Below are 14,647 nucleotides of genomic sequence, written 5' to 3'. Positions count from 1 at the left end.
TTCTATTCTATTCTATTCTATTCTATTCTATTCTATTCTATTCTATTCTATTCTATTCTATTCTATTCTATTCTAACTACGCCCGGCTTGCCGTAGTGTTGCCGTATTCTGACGCATGTGCAAAACGCTGTGTTCCGTTAAAAGGTTTTTTTTTTTTGTCGAAAGTTAAAGTAAGCATTGTTGCCAGGTGTACGATAATTATCGTATTTGTACGACAATTTTTCCCTCTGTACGATGTACGATCAATAATCCCCAAAAAGGCCAAATATACGATAATTTGACCATTCCGTGAATGTGTGGTTGTAATCGGTTGTCATCAGCCAGTTGCAACTGTCTGTCAGAGTTTTTTTGTGAACCCTGAAGGCATCTGTGTCCGCAAACAGATGCACGATTGGCTGGAAATTCTAGTCAATCATGTTTTTCTAAATGTGACCTACGAGTGACGTGTTTGCGTTTGCCTCAGAACAACGGCCATGATTGGCTGAATAGTCCGCTGCGCCCGCCCCATGAGTGAGGAAAAGAAAAGAAGAAAAGAAGAAGAAGCAGAGCCGTTCTGGAACGGACCCATCACTACTATAGTGCATTAATAGATTTGTTATTTTGGTTATGACGGGTGTACAATAATTTCCTTCAAAATACAATAATTTTATGTCTCTGATAATCCTACATTTCTCACCTGGCAACACTGAAAGTAAGCGCTGGTCGTCTTTAGAGAAACCTGCTCTCTGATCTGTGATAAGAACGCTGTGTTGTGTGATTTTACTGCGAGACCCTCTGATCAAAGCCACAGACTCATTTTGTGTCAGTTCTCCATTAAAGCAGAAGGAGTCGCCCACTAGAGGTTTGGAGGGTGAAGTGTTTCAGTCGCTGCTCTGTTGCTGTTCATTTCTTAAGTGAGAATACTGGCAACTGTTAACATATTCTTTTGTTTAAAACATATGGCTAAAACATTTGATATCTTTTGCACTGTTTTCCACTACAAGAAAGAAGCCTAATATTTGATTTGTTTATTATTTAAAAACTCTCTGGACCTAGTAGTGGAATTTTCTTAATTCAAAATATATGATGGCAAAAGGACACCCTATACTTTTTTTATTCCTATTGCAAATTTTATACCAAAAACATATCGCAATATATATCGTTATCACCACTCTTCACAATACGCACCGTGATATGAATTTTATGCCATTTCGCATATTCCTAGTGTCTTGCCCAGGGACACTTCGACATGTGGATTCTATCCCCCAACTCTCGCATTGGAGGACGACTGCTCTAACCATTCAGCCACAGCCGCCCCACATGTGTGTGTGTGTGTGTGTATATTTCATGCTGTACTGGACGAGTTTTGAAAAAACTTTCAGGAAATAATCATTATATATATATGTATATGTATATGTATATAATGTCATCACATTGTCATCACTGTATGTTTCCATACAATGGCGAAATTACGCTCTGCATTTAACCTATCCACCACCAGTTGGTGCAGTGGACAGCTATTGAAAGCACCCGGGGGGCATTTTGGGGATGAGGTGTGCTGCCCAGAGACACCACGAGGTGTGCAGTGACCGGGGATCGAACCTAGGATTTTCGGGTCCCGGGTTGGCTGCCCTGCCTCTACATCATATATATATATATATATCTCCTACATTACATGCACGTACACATGCACACGCACACACACAAACCAAAATACTATCAACATTATAACTCCACGCTAACAAATTTTTGCAGGGAGCGCTGATTCAGCAATATCTTAGATAAATATTGTGCCTGTGTAGCAGATGCTCATTTTTCAATCTGTTAATAATTATTCAAGCGGGTGTGCTGTTTCATCTTTCATCCAGCTGGTTTTGAAATAAACAAAAACATTCACAGCCAAATTAATTGTTCGACACAAATGGTAGCAAACTGGAAGCACCAGGCCGTGCCAGATGGTAGGACGCAGATAAAAATAATGGGAAACAAATAAATTTAGGTCATTTTTTTGCAAGTAATGTAGCTCAATATTCAGAATGAGAATTTAAACTTGCAGTTTCTAAAAGACTCACTAAACAGCTCAAACAAAAAGTAAAGTATATTAGAAGTTGCTGTGCAGCAATAACTAAAAACCAGTGGTCTTCTGTAGGACTTCATCAGTTTCTCTCATGGTAGTGGGAACATTTTGGCCCCTCTTTGTTTTCAACATAGGTTCTGTTCTTTGGGGTTTGTGGACATTCCATTTTGCACGACTCTCTAAATGTTTCATGACAGCCACAAGGAATCGGGACATTGACAGGACTAAAACAATCCTTGTCATGAACGTTAACTTTTACCTTGGCCTTCTAGGATGTTTTTGTCTATGTTGCATGTCAAAAAGCCTAATTTTGTTGGTGTTTTAAAAAAAAAAAAAAAAAGTTGCAGTGTTTTAATGCTTTGTTTTTTTCTGTAAATTAGTGTGAACAAATGTCAATGTTCAGTTCAATTTCATTCAGTTTATTTATGCAGCGCCAAGTCACAACACTGAACAGAAACATTCACATACATTGTAAAAGCCAATTTGTAAAGCTATCCATCTAAGGAAGGAAGGAAGCCAGCAGACACGTTGAGTCTTCATTTCGTCCTATAGTTCTAAATATTATTATTATTATATTATGTTATATTATATTCATCCTATATATTCTTCGTCCATTCCTAAATGAATTTAGAAAAATAGTTGCATGTGTTCCATGAAACTTTTCCAAAACAACTTAAGTTTTCTACAGAAGTAATGTCTTAAAGTCTCCATTTCTGCCTCCGTCTTCTACCGCTCATCTGTGGTCGGGTCGCAGAGGCAACAGCTTCAGGAGAGAAACCCAGACATCCCTGTCCTACTCTCCAGCTCCTCCTGGGGGACCCAAGGCGTTCCCAAGCCAGAGAGGATACATAATCCTTTCAGCGAGTTCTGCATCCGCCCCAGAGTCTCGTAACAGTAAGACACGCCCATAAAACAAGACATGACTCCATCATACCCCCTCCCTCGTTGTCGATAAAAACCGTCAGCAACGTAATGCTAAGCTAGCGGGCGGGCAACCCAGACGTGACTCCGTCCTGCCCCGCCACGGGAACTGATCTAGGGGAAACGCTGGGATTCCTTCATGGGTTGTTAAATCAGGTTTGGGTTCTGGAGAGGATTTTCAATAATGGAATTAAAGTTAAAATATCATAATACTATTTTTACACTGGTGAAGATTCTCAGTCATCCAGGACATGGTAAATAAAAAAAAGTTCACGACAAAAAACAATTGGACTTTATTTCTAACAGTAGATGTTTCGCTTCTCATCCGCGAAGCTTTCTCAGTTCCAAGAACAGAGAGTGTGGGGTTCGAGTTATAATACTATTTTTAATTATATTTGTCAAATGAACTTTGTCTGGAACCACTTTGGCTGTGGCTGCCTGCCTGGGAGGAGTTGACCAGGGGCGGGACAGCCCCCAGAAACCATTTTATCACCAGCAAACTGGTTGGTCCATTAAAGGAGTGTACTGCATAGTGGGAAAAACAATTTACTTGGGACTCCTCAGACTGATGAAGCCCTCTGGATAGAGGGTGAAATGTCTTTCCACTAAAACGAAACTGTCCAGTTAACCTGACTGACCATTATTGGATTTTGTACCTGGGTGGTTGAGCATAAACTTTGACATATGCATTCTAGTACACAGTATGCACTAAAGCCCAGATTTACTGTTCTGCAATGGTAATGCTTTTTCAGATGTGTGAGCTTCCTATGCTAGAAGCAGTAATGCACCCCCATACAATCAGAGAGGCAGCTTTTTGACCTTTGGGCTGATAATAGGCTGACTGGTTCCTTGCCTCTTAACTAAGGAGGACATGGTGTCTCTGATTACAAAAATGTCCTTAACAGAATCAGACCTGTTTTTACTGCAGAGCCATCAAAGATCACTGATGTTCAATTTATGAGATGTGATTTGTAGACTCTTTAAGTCTTTTGATGTTATAATGAACTGTGGATGATGAAATATTCAGTCTAATTTAACATTGAGCATTATGCTGAAATTGTTCCACAAGTGTCTCTGTGATGAACTTGCGACCCGTCCAGGGTGTACCCCGCCCCTCGCACAGTGATTGCTGGACATGGGCACCGGCGACCCCCGTGACCCAAAATGGAATAAGCAGGTAAAAGATGATCGATGGATGTTCCACAAGTTTCAGATGCTGAGAAGTTCAGTGTGGGCTGCATGCTGTGCAGCAGGTGCTAAATAATTTAAAACAATTTATTTTAAATAAAAATTCCATGCCGATCGTGCAGCTCTTCCTTCAGTCAGCCAGTTGTGTCATGTCCAATTTTATTTTGAAAAACCGCGATAGAGCGAGTCCGCAATAAACGAATCGTGACGTAGCGAGGGACTACTGTATTTGTGAGTGACAAACATTTGCTTTCAGTATCTGGTGTGATTACCCCCCCAATGCAGCAATTACTGCAACTAAACATTTCCAGTAACTGATCAGTCCTGCTCACCAGCTTGGAGGAACTTTAACCCATTCCTCTGCACAGAACAGCTTCAACTCTGGATGTTGGTGTTTCCTCACATTAACTGCTGCTTCAGGTCCTTCCACAACATCTGGACTAGATTAAGGTCAGGACTTTGACTTGGCCTTTCCAAAACATGAACTTTATTCTTCTTGAACATTCTTTGGTAGAACGACTCGTGAGCTGAGGATCATTGTTGCTGCATGACCCACCTTCTCCTGAGATTCAGTTCATGGACAGATGTTCTGACATTTTCCTTCAGAATTCTCTGATATAACTCAGAATTCATTGTTCCATCAATGATGACGAGTCGTCCTGGCCCAGACGCAGCAAAACAGGCCCAAACCATGATACTACCACCACCATGTTTCACAGATGGGATCAGGTTCTTATGCAGGAATGCAGTTTTCTTTTCTCCAAACAATAAACTTTTCATTTAAACCAAAAAGTTCTGTTTTGTCTCATCGTCCACAAAACATTCTTCCAACTGTCTTTTGGCTTGTCTACGTGATCTTTATCAAACTGCATGAGCAGCAATGTTCTTTATGGAGATCAGGGTCTTCCTCCTTCAACCCTGCCATGCACACCATTGTTGTCCAGTGTTCTCCTGATGGTGGACTCAAGAACATGAGTCAATGTGAGAGAGACCTTCAGTTACTAAAAGTTACTCTGGGCTCCTTTGTGACCTCACAGACTGTTCCACTCCTTCCTCTTGGAGTGATCTTTGTTGGTCCACCACTCCTGGGGAGGGGAACAATGGTCTTGATGTTCCTCCATTTGTCCACAATCTGTCTGTGGATTGGTGGAGTCCAAACTCTTTACAGATGTTTTGTAACATTTTCCAGCCTGATGAGCATCAACAACTCTTTTTCTGAGCTCCTCAGAAATCTCCTTTGTTCCACAAACATGTTGTGAAGATCAGACTTTGATAGATCCTGTTCTTTAAAATCAAACAGTGTCCACTCACACCTGATCATCATCACATTGATTGAAAACACCTGACTCTAATTTCACCTTCAGATTAACTGATAATCCCAGAGGTTCACAAACTTTTACCATCACAAATATGTAACATTGGATCATTTTCATCAATGAATAAATGGCCAGGTATAATATTTTGTCTCATTTGTTTAACTGGATTCTCTTTATCTACTTTTAGGACTTGTGTGAAAATCTGATGATGTTTTAGGTCAGACTGATGCAGAAATATAGAAAATTATTGTGTTTACAAACTTTCAAGCACCAGTGTGAGTCAGTGCCAGACGGCAGATAATTTTTATTTTCTCTTGTTGTATTTCTTAAACGACTTGCATTGACTTGTAGATGTCTCTCTTTTCTTTAGTATGAAGACCAGCTGATTAGTCCAAAGCAGTTTGTGCACATATCTGGAAAAGCCACTCTCAAAGACTGGAAGAGAGCCATCAGGATGGGGGGAGTCATGCTAAGGTGAGAGGAATTACTCTGGAAATAAAAATGCACGTTCAAGAAAAGTGTTAGACCACAAAATAACTGTCATGTTCACGGTCTCTCAGGCCCAAAGTTGTCCAAGTTCAGCGTTTTTGCACATATGCAACCCATGATTGATTTCTTTTATGACAATCTGTGCGTAATTTAAAAAAAATTTTTTAAATCTGACCCATTCCACTTTGGGATACATGTTCAGTGTTTTTCTCAAAGCGACCTCAGTCTGAACAGTCCTGTCACATCTTTTACGTCATTAAAATCGAGGTATGCGGATCAATCCAAATACTGACAATATTGTCCTGATGCATGCTCAATAATTCAGGTAGAACCAAGTCAGGTCCTCTGGATGGGTTAAAAATTTTGTAGAAACGCTTCTTTTTTGTAGCAAAGATTTCTTAAAACTTTCGGATGAGATTTCAGGTGAGATTGAGAATATTGATACCGGCTTCATGCAGTTCAGCTTCAGAATAGAAGTCCAGCAGCTTCATCTTTTTTTTTTTGTCTCCCATCGTGGAGCAGAGGGGAAATTGAGAATACCTCAGTCCGTGTATGTTGTGAGCATGACAACTTGAAAATTAAGTGAGGTACTGACTTCCATTTTGATGCGTGGGAAGATGTAGGCATAATAAATGTTCCTTTCATAAACCAGGTTGCCACATCAGAAACCAATATGGCTTCCACAATATAAATGTACCATATTTGTACAATTTGTACCAAATGTACAATATTTTCCGCCGTAAACGTCGCACCACCCTATAAGTCGCTTCAGTCCAAATATGTCTAATAAAGTGAAAAAATCCATAAATATGTCACTTCGCCATATACGTCACATCTATTATGTGTCACTGCTGACAACCCGAGAAATGTGGGCCGGTGTTGTGCCAAAAATCAATTGGCTGCCAAATGGCAGCTGCGGGAGCATGCATGGGAGGATTTTTACCAAGACTTTAACAAGATTAACACTTAAAAACAATTATTTGTTTGCTCACAATTATAGCAAAGGTGTGTCTCAGTTGAACTTTTACTTAATAAATGCACTTCAGTGGTCAAATTAGCTGCGTTTTGCCAGGGCGGTGCAGCTAAATGCAGCTGATTTGATGTTTGCTCCAGGCAGACAACAGTGGCAGGCCATGGCAAGCTGATCGTGTCGTTAATATCCACTTTTTACCTATTACATGATACAACGGCATGTCATACTACTCGAGTGCCATCTAGCGGCTGAAAATGGTAATGTTCAATGTTGTAATTCAGAATGAATGAAAACGGTCATATCTCAGCCAAAAATTGGTTTATAAATATGGAAAAATAATACAAATAAGTCGCTTCGGTGTATAAATCGCAGGGTATACAAATTATGCAAAAAAAATGTGACGTAAAGGCCGAAAAATACGGTAAATGTAAACCTTGTAAGCTGGATAACGTCAAAAATAAGCAACGTGCTGAGTTCCATCTTGGTGTGCGGCTGCATCTATGCGTAAAAAAGGTCACTATCAAAAATTGGGTTGCCATGTCATAACTTGGGTTTAGGGACTGACCTTAATTCATATCTACCTTATTTTACGCATGTTCTGAATGACAGAGATTTTACACCAACATATGATACAGTGGTGTCAGCTGGGGGCTGACACCACTGTATCATATTTCTGGGTGTAGTTGCCATGTTCTGTCCATGCATGCATGAGTTTTCTCCGGGTACTCCGGTTTCCTCCCACAGACCAAAAACATGCATGTTAGGCTGATTGGTAACTGTAAATTGTCTCTAGGTGAGAGAGAGAGAGTGAATGGTTGATTGTCTCTATGTGTCCCTGTGATGGACTGGAGACCTGTCCAGGATGTACCCTTGGGGATGGGGTCATAGGCTGAAGTGTCTGTGGACAACACACTGAACCCCTCATTTCCTCCGATGTGTGTCCCATTGGTGTATGAATGTGATAAAGCACTGATTATTCTTTGTGTAGATCTAGTAGAGTGCTGTATGAATGAGTAAATGAGGACACAGATTGTGTTGTAAAGTGTTTTGAGTATCTCGATAAGATAGAAAGGTGCTAAATAAGTACAGTCCATTTACCCCACCCCTCGCACAGTGATGGCTGGATTTGGGCACCAGTGACCCTTGTGACTCGAAAACGAAGAAGCGGGTTGTTGGATGGATGGATGGGTCGAGCAAAAAATCTAAATTGAGCATTGTGTGAAGGAAATAAATACTTTACTGCACAAATGAGTCTTGATCTTCTAAAATTAATATTTAATGATAAATTGAAAGTTTTCTGTGGCCTGGAGAGAGGAGGCAGTTTCTTTGTTTTTCATCTTTTCCTTTCTTATGCTTTCCAGAAAAATGATGGATTCGGGTCAGCTGGACTTCTACCAGCACAGCACACTTTGTACCAACACGTGTCGCAGCACCAAGTTTGACCTTTTAATCAACAACACTCGTTTTCCTCCAGACGGCACTGGCCTTACTTCACCCACATCCTCTCAAGGTGAGAGCACAGAATACTACAAACATGCAGAGTCTTGTTGCCAAAAAACCCAATGTTTCCCCTAGTATTACCCAAGGAGGGTGGGTCTCCATCCCAACGGAACCACCTGGTAGTAAATTAATATATGTCTGTACTTGTTCACATGTGACCAATTCTGTGTAGCAGTGGAAACACTAAAGCCAATATATCATTGCTCCCTCCTCCCACGCTGTTCCCTCACCTAAAATTTTACTTTGTATTTGCAACAAAATGGTGTCAGCACAGGCCAAAGGAAAAGTTCAAGACAGTGATGAGACCGGCTATGTTGTATGGTCTGGAGACAGAGACATGGAGAAAAAGACAGGAGACAGAACTGGAAGTAGCAGAAATGAAGATGTTGAGGTTCTCCTTAGGAGTGACAAGGATGGATAAGATCAGGAATGAGATCATCAGAGGTACAGCACAGGTTGAACAACTGGGAGATAAAGTTAGAGACCAGACTGAGATGGTTTGGACGTGTCCAGAGGAGGGACAGTGGGTATACTGGTAGAAGGATGTTAGAAATGCAGCTGACAGGAAAAAGACAAAGGAGAGATACATGGATGCAGTTAGAGAGGACATGGAGGTAGTTGGAGTGAGGACAGAGTGAGGTGGAGGAGGATGACTCGCTGTGGAGACTCCTGAACATGGAAAAGCCAAAAGAAGAAGAAAAAGAAGATCAATGTTTACATCATTAGCATACACACACATCCACAACCAAACTCCAACTAGCATAGAGGGTGCTGTCTTGGGAGCGCACAGCCTGTTAAAGTCTTTCTCTCAGGTACTCAGTTTCTTATTCTTGGAATCGAACTACGGTATGATTACACTAACACATATTTATTTGTTTTCTCAGGATCTATCATTCGTGCAAAGTAAATGGTTATGTTGAAGTTATTTTTTACTGTTCACAGTACTACTGTGCTAAACCTTTTAAAATATCACCTGTATGAATTGCAAAAGTTTAATTAGGGCAAAAACACCCTTTCAGTGTCAACTTTTACCATACCATTGTATTTATAGAGCACTTTAAACAGCGGCAGGGCCAACAAAGTGCCGTACAAACAGAAACAAACAGGCAAAGCACACAGCAGCACATACCATAAAACATAAAATCAAAATATAGAAACAAAATAATAGCAGATAATAACATAATGACTAACAGAGTGTGATGCATACAGGTTCAGCACAGATCATACAGTGTTGAAAGCCAGGGAATAGTAGTGGGTTTTTAAGTGGGATTTAAAAACTGTGAGGGAGGGGACATGCCTGACAAGAAGAGGTAACTCGTTCCAAAGTCTTGGTCCTGCTACAGAGAAGGCCCTGTCACCTCTGCGCTTAAGACGGGTTCCTGGAACTGTGACACACAACTGGTTCGCAGACCTCAGAGAATGCGGTGGGACATATGGCTGCAGCAGATCAGTGAGACAGGAGGGGGCAGAGCTGTTCAGTGATTTATAGACATTCAAGAGTATTTTGTACTGGATACGAAAGTGAACCGGTAGCCAGTGCAGTGAGGCCAAAACTGGTGTAATGTGCTGTCTTTTTGCCTGTACTGGTTAAAAATTGGGCTGCTGCATTCTGGACCAGTTGTAATCTAGCAATAGAGGTCTGACCAGTACCAAACAGGAGTGAGTTACAGTAATCTAGTCTGGATGTAATGAATGCATGTATTACTGTCTCCAGGTTATTTTTGGACAATATGGGCCTCAGCTGGAAAAAACAGGATTTAACAATCATGTTTACATGACTGTTAAGTTTCAAGGAAGGGTCCGTTATCACTCCCAGATTAGTGACTCTTTGTTTCTCTAATGGGGCTAGAGTGGAGAGGTCGATGCAGTGGTCGATGATCGTGTTGTTGGGAGGGAACAGCATGACTTCAGACATCTTCTCATTGAAATGTAAGAAATTTAAAGCCATCCAGTCTCTGACGTCAGCCAGGCAGTCAAGCAGAGGTTGAATGGAGCGTGTTCCATTGTGACTTAGGGGGAAGTAAATTTGACAGTCATCGGTGTAGAAGTGAACTTTTAGGAGTTAAAAAAAAAAAAAAAATTAAATTGTAATCACATTTTGACTCATAAACCACACACCATGAGGGTTGTTTTATTTGAAAATTCCAATTTATGGACTCCCCCACCCCACACACAAACACACACACTTCTTTGTGGGTCAAAAACCTAAGGGAAACACTGAACCATAGTTTATTTCCTCATCTATCCGGAGGACATTATTTAAAATGTTTTCTTGCTTATCTATACAGATTTAGTAAATTCCAGTCTCATTTTTATGATTCGGTGTCCTCCTGCACTGTCTTCTGTTAAGTCTACTTCATCTCAAAGTTTAACAGATGGTGTAATATGACATGGATGACCCTTGACCTTAAAGTTAACCTCTAATCTGTTTAAAAGTTGTTATGGGCTCTTTGGTTTCCATCTGTATCATCTCTCTTTTCAATTTGTCATCATTTTCCTTTTGTGTCTACATCCAACAAGGTTCACTACAGTCCTGAGAACCTTAAATCTCTGAATAATCTGTGCAGCTGTGGTCAGAGGAAGCTGCTTAAAGGTGGTCTTATATAGTCTTTACTTTTAACTAGGGATGCACCGATCCACTTTTTTTTAACTTGCGATCCGATCGCGATACCTAAATCTGGATATCAGTCAATACCGATATTATTCTGATATCATCATCATAGTTGATTTTATAAGGCTGTAATAATATTCTCTCAAGTACAATTTGTACAAATTTATGCATGTATGTTCAAAAAGGCAATTTGAGGTAAGTTTTATTAATGTTGAATAAGTTTCAAAGTTAGAATTAAATTCTACTAACACAAAACATGTTTTTTAAATTTTTTTTATTCCTATCTTTAAAGTGGATATTAAAGTGATTAAATGGCGTCAAACATCTGCTAAGTTCATGGCATAAACCAACACAGACATGTTCCTATTTTTAGTATTTTACATCGCTTTATAATGTAGCTGTTTTTGTTTCTTTTTATATATATATATAATTTTCTTTTATTTTTCAGTTCATATGCTTTTTTTATGATTGTCTGTTCAATTCAGTTTATTTATATAGCGCCAAATCACAACAGAAGTCATTTCAGGGCACTGTACAGGAACATTAAAATAAGTTAACAGAAACATTCATATATAAAAATAATAATTTAAGACTATTTATCTGAGCAGACTGCTTTGAATTTAACTCCATCACAGAACTCATCTTGAGCTGATAAATATCTCCTGGAGGGTAAATGTAAACTATATCTTGGCTGCAAATATTCAATCAAGCTGTGAAGCAGACAGTCTGATTTCAGTCAGCTGTGCTCAGTCTGCTCCTCCGAGACGGGCAGACTGAGCACAGCTGATTGAAATCAGACTGTCTGCTCCAGACTGAACGAGACGAACACACCGCTGAAGCCATGGAGCTCGAACGTCCAACATAAAACTAACTTTACCGCGGTGCCTGGCCTAACAATCCTCATGCTCTTTAATGTGGTGCATTTTCAAATGTTTATTAAGTTTGATGTATTGTAGGTCGCGACCAAGCTTCCCCCTCTCGGTACAGCGGCTCTGCAGACATTGCACGTTGCTGTCTTGTGGGGTTTAGTGTAAAATACACAGCGGACATGTTACGATGAAAAGTTGTTTAGCCATTAGCAGCAGTGCTGCTGCTCGGCCCTCAGCAGAGCCGTATATAAAGAGTATTTACTCACGTTGTAGCTATCCTTATCTGTGTGTGGTGCATGTTCAGTTTAGTCCACACCATGATACCAAATTAGCACAGTGACTTTTTTCACCTTTTAAATAAGCAGACTTAAGATTGAAACACTCATGATATACAGTAGTCCCTCACTTATCATGGGGGTTACATTCCAGACACTCCTGTGATAGGTGAAAATCCGCGAAGTAGGAAAGTTATATTTATTTTAGTATTTATATTTATATTTAAGGCTTTATAAACCCTTCCCACACTCTTGGAATGTTCTTAACAATGTTCTAAACTTTCTAAATTATCTCAAAGAGTATGGTGAAAGAGAGCAGACAGACTGATGCAACAGTTACTGAGCCCAAGGGCAGACTAGCCATCGGCAGCACTGGAACATTTCTCAGTGGCCTGGCCCGCTCCGTGATCGCTGAGGGGCTGGACCAAAGGCTTGGTTCAGGTCGCACTTGATTATTTTAAATAAACAATCCATGCTGCTCACTCAGGTATCCTCCTCACTGAATCTCCCACAGCAATGATGGGGAAAGACAGACCCCACCCCCTCCTTTCTCTTTCTGAGGCTGTCGGTCCCAGCAGAGCCCCTCGGCGATCACTGAGCGGGCCAGGCCACCGGGAAATGTCCCGGTTCTCCCTATGGCCAGTCTGCTCCTCTTCACAATGCTCTGGTTGATCGCCTTCCATCAGTCAAATTGTGTGTCGTACAATCTTACGTTGTAAATCCATGAAAGAGTGAGTCCACGAAAGTCGAACTGAGAAGTAGCGAGGGACTACTGTAATTACAGGACACACCTTAGACCAACATGTCTCTATGGTCAAATTAGTTTTGAGCGTTTCATCCTTTTATCAGTTTAATATATTTTTTAATAAATCTGTTGAACCAAATTTCTTGAACAGTGATCCATTTTTATTAGTTGAACTTTATTAAAAAATTTATTTAGTACATTTTGTCAACTTCACGTTATCCCAAAGACCTTTGTGTGTGTGTGTTTTTTTAAGGGAACTCAGAAAGTAGATTTCCTACTTAGCCATCTATGTTGAGCTCAGAGCCAGAGTTTTCAGTCTCACTGTCAAAGAAATCCACAAATATCAGAGGCTTAGCTCAAACCCTTCTTGTGTGATGTTGCTCCACTCCATTCCTCCAAAAAGAAATGTAGTTTTGTAAAGTTACGGGGGAAATGCAGCAATCAAACACAAAACTGTAATTCTAACACAGAAAGCTGCTAAAATTATCCATGATGGTGTTTACTGAGTAAGCAAACTTCAGATTTTTATTAGAGTTTTGCCTCTGCACTCTGTCACACACTGCAAACAGAAACAAGTAGCACGCACAAAACATAAAACTTTACTAAACAATTAACTTGCTGCTGTAATTTGTTGCAATAAAATGTTTTAGATTAAAAAAAGCAGTAAAGGCAGTTTTTACCGCCATCTGTTCTAAGAGCATAAACGTGTTTTATACAGCCATAAAACATTTGTTGGCCTAAGAGTAAATTGTGCTGAACAAGCTGAAATAAAAACTATATGTAGAGCCCATCAGATGGCATAACTTACCAAATGCATTAAAACTCATAAAGCACAGCTTCACCTTCACCTCTGTTGTGCTCAGTGGTTCCCAACCCTGGTCCTTGAGGAACACCATCCTGCACGTTTTAGTTGTTTCTCTGCTCCAGCACACCTGATTCAGTGATTTAATTACTTCCTCAAGTTCTGCATGGCCTGTTAATCACACATTTATTCATATCAGGTGTGTCAAAGCAGGGAAACAACTAAAGTGGTGTTCCTCAAGGACCACGTTTGGGAATCATTGCTGACTGTAGGTGTGATAGATGTGTTGATAATCAGCATTTTAGCCTCAAAGGCAGCTTCTTATCTGTTCATTTGTGTGCTCTCTTGTGTAACTGCAGCTCACGTGGTTCTAGGGAACGACAGTTTAGCGACTGAAGATGGAGTCGATGTGCCGGGCAGAAAGTCAGACTGGAGCTCAAGTTCTTTAGAATCTGCAGACAAGAACGGCTGCAGTGAGATCTCAGGTCAGAGAGCAACTCGTCACAGTAAACAGGACGTTAGCAGAGTGCGTCTCCTGTCTGAGACTTGTCCATTCGTCCACAGAGGACACGCTGAACTTTTGGAAGGGTATTGCTGACGTGGGTTTACTGGGTGAAGTGGTGACCAACATCAACACAGAGCTGGTGCAGATGCTGAACAGTGTGCTGCAGCGCAGAGATGCAGCTGCTTTACAGGAAACAGGTATGAAACCAGACCGACCTGCAGCTGCTGCTGGGGAGCGCAACACAAACAAACAGAGCCCAGAGGAAGTTTACACCCTCACACAGACACCAATAGCTACAGAAATTGTGTGAATGCTGAGTGCTGAAGGACTTCAGAACATGAGCCAAAAGCTAAAAGAAGCTGCACACTAGCTTAAAGCACACACACACACACACACA

General features: G+C 40.6%; 1 protein-coding gene across 2 annotated transcripts in view; it reads left to right on the top strand.

The window, feature by feature from the left end:
* gmeb1 (glucocorticoid modulatory element binding protein 1) overlaps positions 1–14,647 on the top strand; it is a 25,016-nt gene that overhangs the window by 3,703 nt on the left and 6,666 nt on the right. For both annotated transcript variants that reach the window (XM_037693678.1, XM_037693676.1), the window contains exons 4-7: positions 5,852–5,955; positions 8,305–8,453; positions 14,105–14,230; positions 14,310–14,447. In XM_037693678.1, coding sequence (XP_037549606.1) covers positions 5,852–5,955; positions 8,305–8,453; positions 14,105–14,230; positions 14,310–14,447 — 517 coding nt within the window. The remainder of the gene's footprint in view (positions 1–5,851; positions 5,956–8,304; positions 8,454–14,104; positions 14,231–14,309; positions 14,448–14,647) is intronic.

The sequence above is a fragment of the Nematolebias whitei genome, chromosome 19, assembly GCF_014905685.2.
Source record: "Nematolebias whitei isolate Nwh7 chromosome 19, NemWhi1, whole genome shotgun sequence".
Taxonomy (NCBI): Eukaryota; Metazoa; Chordata; class Actinopteri; order Cyprinodontiformes; family Rivulidae; genus Nematolebias; species Nematolebias whitei.
The sequence above is the reverse complement of the archived record's forward strand: the minus strand, read 5'-3'. Positions and strand labels throughout refer to the sequence as shown.